The sequence below is a fragment of the Lagopus muta genome, chromosome 4, assembly GCF_023343835.1.
Source record: "Lagopus muta isolate bLagMut1 chromosome 4, bLagMut1 primary, whole genome shotgun sequence".
NCBI lineage: Eukaryota > Metazoa > Chordata > Aves > Galliformes > Phasianidae > Lagopus > Lagopus muta.
In genome coordinates, this window is record NC_064436.1 from 959,023 (window position 1) to 968,719 (window position 9,697).

Below are 9,697 nucleotides of genomic sequence, written 5' to 3' on the forward strand. Positions count from 1 at the left end.
GCCCTGGGCTGCTGCCAGCCCCTCTCCTGCCCAAAGTCCTGGGGCACAAACCCTGCTGGGACGAAGCTTCCCCTCGGTCAGTGACAGCTTTTGACATCCCCTGCTGACCCATGGAGTCCATTGAAGGAAGCGAAGACCCTGATGGTCTCCAACATCCTCCAGGGATCAATAAAGCCCTCAGCAAAGCCACGCTCTGTGTCCGTGTCCTCGTCCCCACGCTCAGCAGGGACCGCTCGTGTCTGTCCCTGCCTGGCAGAGGCCACTCCTAAGGCTGGGATGGTCCCTAGCTCCGTGCCCCGCACCCCACGTCCCGCACCGCGGGCCTCTCCATCCCCTGCAGCGCGTGCAGCCGACAGCGCATGCGTGGCGGCGTCTCCATGGCGACAGCACCTCAGCGCCGCTCCGTCACTACAGCGACGCGCCGTCCCCGCTGAGTGACGTCATCGCCGTGCGACCCGAGGAGGCGGCCATGCGGAAGCGGCGCGGGGCAGCTCGGTGCTCCGAGCGGCGCCTCGGATTCTACAGGAGGGCGTCCGGAGGGCGCCGGGGTTCAGGTGCCGGGGGGCCGCTGCTGCTCTGCGTCGGCCCCGCGGGGTCTCTGTGGTGCTCGCGGCTTCCGCTCGGCGAGGGCGGCTGCTCCGTCTCCCCGCCTCCCCCACCCTGTGTGTTTCGCTGCCCTCCCCCCCTCTCCCCCTGCCGCCGATCGCCTGCACCCCCCTGGTCCCTTTGTGTGACCCCCGGGGTTACACCCTCCCTCCCCGTCCCCCTCCCCTCCAGTTCCCCCATTCTAATCACCGCAGTCCTCTTCCACCCCTCCCCTCCGTTCCTCCCCCATTATGATCCCCAGGGTCCTCCCCCGCTGCCTCATCCCTCCCCAGTGCCCCGTTCTGATCACAAGTGTCCCCATTCTGTCCCTTAGAGTCCTCCCCCATTTCCAGTCCCCTCCAGCTGACCCCCAGAATCCCCTCATCCCATCAAGTGCCCCCACTCCAATTCCCCTGTTCTAATTCCTAGTCTCCTACCACCCCCCATTCCCCTCTATTTGACCTCCAGGGTCCCGTATCCTCCCTTCTCCCCCCACCTCCTGGCCCCTTTTTCTGACCCCTAGAGTCTCCCGTATGCCCCTGTTTGCTCCTCGCTGACCCCTGGAGTCAGTTCCCCCCATTTTGAGCTCCAGTCCCCCCAGCCAGACCCCTTTTCTGCCCAATAGAAGCCTCCCACAACCCCTGGCTCTTCCCTTCCACCCCTCCCTCCACCCCCAGATGTCTTCCTGCATTGTAGAGGCTCTGTTTACCCCTTTTCCCCTCACAACCCACTAAGTTTCCCCCCAGACTCTTATTCAACCTTACAGACATCCCACTCTTCTCCCCCCCAATACTCCCCTAAGGTCTCCCCCAGACTCCCCTTCCACCCCACAGAAGCCCCCCACAACCCTCCAGCTTTCCTCTTCCACCCTCTCTCCACTCCTAGACCCCCTTTCCTCCCAATAGAGACCCAACTCACCCCTTTTTTCCCCCCACACAACTCCCTGTCCACTCCCTGACCCCCCTTTCTGCCCTACAAAAGCCCCTTTCCCCCTTCCAACCCAAGTTCCCCTTCACAACGTACCCCTCCACTCACAGAAGCCTTGTTCTCCTCTCTTCCCCCTCACAACCCCCTCTCTCCATCCTCAGACCCCCTTTCCACACCATAGAAGCCCCCCCCAATTCCTCAGTTTCCCCCTTCCAACCTTTCTCCACCTCCAGACCCTCTTTCCACCTCACAGAAGCCCCACTCGCACCTTTTCCCCCATTGATTCCCCACGAGCCCCCTGTCCACCCCTGGAGTCATACAGAAAGGTCTGAAGATGTCCCATAGGGATCTTGGGGGTGTCCAGGGGGTCCCCAGGATGGTTCCAGGAGTCCCTTGAAGGATCTGGAAGCTCCCAGGATGGGCCCAGGAGCTCCGAGGAGCCAATGGGATGATCTGGAGTTGTCCCAGTAGAGTCTGGTAGGGTCCAGAGAGTCCTCATGTGGGTCTGAGTGGTCCTGGAGTCATCCAGTCATCACAGACATCTCTGGGGATGTCCCAGAGAGGACTTGGACGGTCCAGGAGGTCCTCATGTTGATCCAGAGGGTCCTTGGATTCATCCAGAAGGGTCTGCAGGTGTCCTGGAATGATCCTGTAGGATCTGGGGGGGTCCTCACGTGGGTTCAGAGGGTCTTGTTGTCTTCTGGAAGGGTCTGGAGATGTCCCAGAGGTGTCTTGGGGTGTCCAGGGGGTTCCCAGGGGTTCCTGGAGTCCTCCAGAGATCTCCAATGAGGATTTTGAGGACAACCTCATGCAGCAACATGTTATCACTCTGCTTTGTCCCCCTGGGATCACTCCCAAAAATGTCTGTTTCCATTAACATCAATACTACGTCATTTTTGTTCTTTTTTGTTTTTTGTTGTTCTTTTTGCCACTTCCTTTCAGAAATGGATGTTTCTCACAAATCCTTGTGCAAAGCCCCACAGAAACAACGCCCCCCAGGGCCACCGGGTGTCACTGGGACAACCGCCGGAGGTGCCACCACCGGGAAAACCGCCTGTCCCCGAAGTTCTCGCTGTCACCGTGGAACCTGGGCTGTAGCAGTGAACCTTGAAGCCCCATCAGCATCCTACAGCTCCTGGACGGTGTCACCCTGGCTGCTCATGACTGTCCCACGCTGTCCCCCCTGCCATGGTGGCACAGGGCAGCGCGGTGCCATCCTCATTGAAGAGGTGATGAGGAGGGGTACAGGGAGGGGATTGGGGACAGTCGGGGACACGTGGGGTCTGGTGCGGGTGTGACATGGGGTCGCTGGTGTCACCATCGTTGAGTGTCACCTTCCCTGGATGTAGTTGGGTGTCACTGAGTGTCACTGTCTTCAGGTGACACCGTGACACAGGCTGACCTCGATGTGCAACAGCCATGATGCAGTGTCCCCATCCCTGGCTGTCACTCTTGTTACCATCATCCAGTGTCACCACCACCTGTGTGTCACCATCTCTCGGGTGACACCATTCCCTGCGCTCTGACCACCACATGGGGGCAGGCACAGGCGGCCCCCGCGTTGTCCCCATGCTGTCACTGAGCCTCTCGCTGTCCTTTCTCACCCCTCCAGCCCTGCCTACAGCCGGACCCGCTGTCACCATCGTCTGCCACGAGGACGGGGACGCACCGTGATGGACTCTGTGCCACCACCAGCCAGCGTCAGGTGTCACCGTCATGCGGAGGGGACACAAGCACCCCCTGGGGACCTGCCGAAAACTTCACCATATCTGGGCTTTCAAACAAGTCCTCCTGTATCGCTTCTCTTACACCCAGCTCACGAATGTAATTCTGAAGGTCCTCCCTCCATGGAGGACCACAATCCTGTGCTTAATGCAATGCCTGATTTGTTTGGCCAAACCACGGGGATGCTGCCATTCACCAGTCTTTTATCGACTGGTTCTCACTGCTATATGAACAGCAGCATACAGTCTCTGCCTGAGGGCAGGGTTACCGTCATGGTGGCCAGCTTTGATACCTCTGGCCCATTCACCATGTCACCTTCTGCCCCTGAATCCCATAATCCATAAACCATGTGGGCACACTCTTTCGGCCTCTGCCGAAGTGCTGCAACACATCCATCAGTTCTGTTGGTGCACGGCCTCGCCGTCACATGTGAATGCATTTGGGCAGGGGGCCGTTGGGCAGGGGTCACCCTGCCGGTCTGCCTTGTACTTTGTCTTCTGGGTTATAATGGGACGGGGTTTCAAGGAATCTGCCATAAGTGGAGCCTCTAAATCTGACCTGGAGGTTTTGTTTTCCTGTTTAGCCAGGTCCATTCCTGCAGAGCTGTGGTTATTATCTACTGAAATACTGCAGACCTGGCCTATCGGGGAACGTCAAGCTGGTCTTTTGCCTACGAATACATTAAGTTCCTGTTCCAGTTTCTCAATATGGTCTTTTAATAGTTGATTTTCACTTTCTAAGGTGTCAGCTCTTATCTCAGCTTGATTTAAAGCATTTAACTGGAGGCAGCTAACTGCCTTTCTTTTGTACTTAGTATGTCTCTGTAATCCTTGAAAGCGTTTCATCATGCAGAATGGGGAAATGTTCCCCATAGCTTGCAGGGGACCCCATTTCTCAACTATGGTGCTAATTGGTAATAAGGAGAACCCAGGAACCCTGGGATCTGCCCGGGATCATTTTATCGAAGGGGTGATGTTCTCCCCCCGACCCATTTATAGAAATTCCACAGAAAGGACATGATATAAATTTTAGTATATTTGGCCTGCCTGGCTCACCAGGTGTACAATCAATGAATGTACAGATGTTATAATTATGAAATATAGCAGAGAGTTTAGCTAAGCAGCTGTTAGACCAAAAGAGAATAGATGGGATGCTTACCCATATCCTGGGCTCGCTAGAAACTCCAGAGGAGGGATCTGCAGAGGAGACCCTTCCCCACTGGCAGTCAGCTCTTATTGGGTCTGGGGGAGGTGCAGCCAGGCTCCCCCCCTTCCAGCAGCACAGCAAATCGCCTTCACTGCGCTCCCTGGCTGAGGCATTGCTACTTCAGGTGCTCCATCGAGGTTCAGGCCGTGGTTCAGCAGTTCCCACACAAAGGTGAATTTCAAGGAGCCGGTTCTGCTTGCTCAGTAGCTCGCAGATTTCTGGAGGCTGAGTGAACTGGAGCTGGATCTGGATGGAACAAATGAGAGTGAATGTCACCTGCAAAGACAGGGAATTGCCTGAGAAGAGGACAAGGGCCTGATCGGGGAGGACCTCTCACATGACACACGGACATCCCCGGTGCCGGGTGTCAAATTTGTCTGCCACCAGCTGCCAAAGATTCAGCTTTTGGCTGCTGAACAAATGTGAATCACAGATGGCCATGAGCCAGCAGTGTGTCCTCATGGCCAAAAAGGCCAATGGCATCCTGGGGTGCATTAAAAAGAGCGCGGCCAGCAGGTCAAGGGAGGTGATCCTCCCCCTCTACTCTGCCCTGGTAAGGCCTCATCTGGAGCACTGCGTCCAGTTCTGGGCTCCCCAGTACAAAAAAGACAGGGATCTCTTGGAAAGAGTCCACCATGAAGATGGTGAAGGGCCTGGAGCATCTCTGCTATGGAGAAAGGCTGAGTGAACTGGGTCTGTTCAGCCTTGAGAAAAGGAGACTGAGAGGGGACCTGATCCAGGTCTATAAATATCTAAGGTGTGGGGGGCAGAATGGCGAGGCCGGACTCTTTTCAGTGGTGAGTGGAGACAGGACAAGGGGAAACGGCTGCAAACTGCAGCATAGGAAGTTCCGCACAAACATGCGCAAGAACTTCTTTACAGTGAGGGTGACGGAGCACTGGAACAGGCTGCCCAGGGAGGCGGTGGAGTCTCCTTCTCTGGAGATGTTCAAGACCTGCCTGGATGCCGACATGTGCGACCTACTGTAGGGAACCTGCTTTGGCAGGGGGGTTGAACTCGATGATCTCTGGAGGTCCCTTCCAACCCCTACAATTCTGTGATTCTGTGATGGTGACACCATGTTTTCACATTGACTTCAGCAATTATGGGCATTCGTCAAATTGAACAAAATAGCTCATAACTAATAAAAAGGAGGAGGAAGGAAAGGTGAGATTCATAAGGTTTGTGCCGAGTCTTCTTCTGCATTCCACGAGTGGCAGCCTTCAAGAGTGACGCATGGTTAATATGCCAGCAATTCAGTGAGAACTCATCAGCTTCAAAATTCTTGGTTTTCACACTGAAAAAACTCATCACTTCAAAATTCTTGGTTTTCACACTGAAGTCTTAGCTCTGCTATCCCTGACATCAATTTAAACTCTCAAAAAAAAAAAAAAAACAAAAAAAACAAAAAAAAAAAACAGCAGGAATGGTCTGTTGAAATTTAGTAGAGCAAAGGCCATTTGCAGCCCTGGATCACAGCAAGTGCCTGAGCCCCTGGATTTCTCCCTGAGCATTCTGCAGTCATTGCTGCACAGGGCTCTGCTGCGATTAAAGGAAGGAGGAAAGCAGTGTTGCCCAACCACAGCTTGGCCGGATGAGGTTGAATGGAAACTCTTAAAAGCCAACAGGGCCTTTGTAAATGCTGAGCTCTGCCAGCAGGGTGCTGCTCTCAGACACTCAGGTATTCTTACCTGATCTTTGTCATACCAGCAGTGAAGTGCATGCACCCACCTGCCACAGCTTCGCAAGAAGGCACAACTCCCTGCTGAATTATCTGACAGGCTGGTATGTCACACTAACAGGGAGAAAAGAAGAAGAAAAAACAACTGAGAGGTGGAGAAAAAAGGCCCTCACTAAACTAAGGACCTTGGGGCTCTCTCTAGGACAGCTGGTGTCTCAGCACAGTTCACAGTTACTTCAAATGCACACAGCACCTACAAAAGCACCGTGCTCCAACAAGGAAGGAAAGCAAATCCACGATGCTCTGCAGGGCTCCCAGCTCGCAGTAGGTGACGCCTGCTCCATGCACAGAGCATGCACAGAAACTGCACCTCATCTCTTCCCCATCTATCTCCCCACCACTTCTACAGGCATTTAGAGGCATTGTGGAAAGGCAATGGAAGGCTTGTGGAGAAGACTGGATGCACAGGAGATATCTCACTTCTCTGGTGCAAGAGCACTGCTTGTCTAGATGACCAATCTTTTTCAAACAAGCACCAACGAACCACTGCCACAACTGAAATGGCATTTCCCTGCAAAAACAACAAACCAACCAACCAACGAGCAGCCTGTCCAAAGACCCCTCCTCACACACTTGCCAAGAAGGCCACAACCATTATTCCATTTGCCAGGCTTACTCACAGAACTGCAGGCTTCTCCTCACCGGGCATCACGTGGACACAAACAGGCTGCTGGTGCAGGGAAGGCAATTTCACCTGAGCATCGCACCACAGACGCTCCCTTCGCTCTGCTTTCCTGCAAAGATACAAGGAGAAAAGCCTGAGCTCCTCCGAGCAACAACTGGAAACAACTCCAGAAAATCCCCCACCCAAAAGCAGTTCCTGGAGAGGTACAAAACACTCCTTCGAGGTTCACATGTGCTTACGCTGCGCCCTTTGCAGAAACACGCTGCCTTTGTGCTCCTGGCTCCTCAGGGCTCCTTTTCATCTCCTCCTGGGCACAGTACAATAGCTTTTCTTGTACAAGTCTATGACCTATGTACATTCCTCCACCTCAAAATAAAGTCTGACATAGAGTTGTGGTGCAGAGATTGGATGCAAAGCAAAGCCAAGAAACATACTCTGAAATGTGAAAGAATGCTTCTAGCAAGGAACAAGATCATGCAGAGAAAGGAGCAGGAAAGACAACCAACCAACAAATAGGAAACAAAGACAATGAAAGCAAAGCAAAAAGGCTCGCTGCAGGAAAACCAAAAAGGCAAAACAAAACAAAGAAGGAAAACAAAGCAAAGCAAAACAAAGTCGAGAGGTACAAGAGGAAAGCCGATGAATTCAATACACGATCATGGCAAAGCAAAGAATCCAAGCAAAGGAAACTGATAAAAAAGCTCACCAATGCATAGCAATGGAAAGAAAGAACAAAAATTTAAAAGCAATGCAGGGCCAAGATACTAATGCAAAACCAAAGAGCAAACCAAAGCCAAGCAAAACCAGGAAAAATAAATGAGCAAGTACTAAAAAGCCAAGGAAAGCAAAGCTAAATCACTTGAAATCCTCGCAAACAGAAGGGAATGTGCTTAGGAAAAGAAAAAGGACTTCAAAGAACAGAAACAGAAGGGAAAAGAAAATCAACAAAACTGGAAAAAAAACCCAATGCATTGCAATGCAGAAGGAGCAGGAAATCAAGACAGAAACAACAGAAAAACAACAAGGAAAACACAGTAAACCAACATCAACCTATGCAGCAGCAGCAGGAACATGAAACACCAAAGGATCACAAGAATCACAGAACGGCCACAGTTGGAAGGGACCTCAAGGATGACAAATCTCCAACCCCCTGCCACACGCAGGGCCACCAACCTCCACATTTCATAGCAGCCCAGGCTGCCCAGGGCCCCATCCAACCTGGCCTTGAACACCTCCAGGGATGGACGGGGCATCCACAGCCTCTCTGGGCAGCTGTTCCAGCACCTCTCCTCCTCCCCACTCCCAGTGCTGCTCTTCACACCATCCCACCCACACCTCAACTCCTCATGCCTCATGGGCAGGCTGACGTGCAGGCCATGGCTGCCGCATGCAGCTGGGCTTCCTGGGGCAAACGGCAACCCTCAGTACAGCCTAAGGCTTAAAAAGCCATCAGGGAAGAGAGGCAAGTCAAGGGGCTGAGTGCAGGGACGCCTTTCTTCCTCCTGGGCTGCTTCCCCTCCTTTGTGCTTTTGCTAGCGGTCCTTGGAGAGCAAAGGGATGCTCACAGCCTGACGCCAGCAGTTAGAGATGGGCTGAAAGGCCACCCGTTGGGAAGACCAACAAGGAAACGGGAAAACCAGCATAATTTCAGCAGAGAGCTGACCGGTTCATCACCCCACAATTGCCAGCCCAAGCAAGGGACTTTTTGACCAGCTACGGAAAGAGGCAGCACCATTTTTAAAAGGTTGGTTTTTATTCAATACAAAAGGATTTCGGTTGCATTTATCAGCACAGCCCAAAACAAAACCCCAGTGTCCAGGATTTCTGCTTAGCAATGAGTCATTTAGGCTCCAGTCAGACACAAGGAGAAGCCTGACCCTGGGCTACGTCACCTCTATCTCCAGGCCCGGCTAGCCATATTTCAATCTCACACTAGATCGGCTCCAGCCCTGAAGAGACACATGCTGAAAGAACGCAGCACCTCCACCTCTTGCCATAGCTGAAGTCCTGCCTCTGGCAAGTCCTCTTTGCTTGGAACACAGCACCCCGGGGTCTCTGCAGCACCCGGGGCAGCAATGGGGCTGCAGCGCTGCTGGGCTTGGGGCTCGGGTCCCGTTCGGCACGTGGCGGGACGGAGCAGCCATATCCCAGCCCTGGGGTGGGCGCACACTGCTGGGGAGCCCCCGCGGTGACAAAGGCCGGCACCCTCCGACCGAGCCTTGTGCCCTACAGGCAGCAGCATCAGATGGAGCTGGAGGCAGCCCCCGTGCCTGGGGCTGTGCTGCCGGAGCTGGTGGAGGCACAGCTGGTAAGGGGCAGAGCCCACCGCACCCCCACCCCACCCACAAGGGTCTCCCCGGGGACGGGGCTCCCTGCAGCACCGGGGCTGTGCTGCTGCGCTGCCGGCTCCCGCTGTCCCGCACGAGCCCCGGCTGTGCAGCAGGGCCTGACCACCGTCCCTGCCCCGTGTTCACCTACAGGAGAAGGAGGAGCGGGCGAGGAGACGAGGACTCGCCTTCTGGATGCAGTGAGTGTCCCCTCGTTGCCCCGTGCCCAGCCGCCAGCAGCCGGGCTCCCGGCGGGGGGCTGATGGCCCGGACCCCCACTGCAGCCGGCGGGGCTCCCAAACGGCCCCTTCGGCACTGTGTGGGGCTGTGCTGCCGTGGGGGGGGACGCCTCATTCCCGGCCCCTTTTCTCTTTTGCCCCGCAGGACGATCTGCGTCATCCTGGTCTGCCTCCAGCTGCTCCTCGTTGTTGTGCTGGGCTCTGCAGTGCTGTACGCCCAGCACTTCGACCAGGAGCTCTTCTATCGGCTCCTGCCTCGAGTGCTGCCCCGGGCAACGTACGCTTCCCTGGCGTACTTTGCGAGCAGCACCCTGCGTGTGGT

The 9,697-nt window shown here is 54.7% G+C and overlaps 1 protein-coding gene across 1 annotated transcript; it reads left to right on the plus strand.

Moving 5' to 3' along the window:
- Window positions 1-389: 389 nt before the first annotated feature.
- Window positions 390-3,943, plus strand: LOC125691806 (uncharacterized). The gene is made up of 4 exons (XM_048941657.1): window positions 390-554; window positions 2,455-2,741; window positions 3,125-3,336; window positions 3,821-3,943. The coding sequence occupies exons 1-4, from the start codon at window positions 470-472 to the stop codon at window positions 3,858-3,860; spliced, it is 624 nt and encodes a 207-aa protein (XP_048797614.1). The 5' UTR covers window positions 390-469; the 3' UTR covers window positions 3,861-3,943.
- The last annotated feature ends 5,754 nt before the right edge of the window (window positions 3,944-9,697 follow it).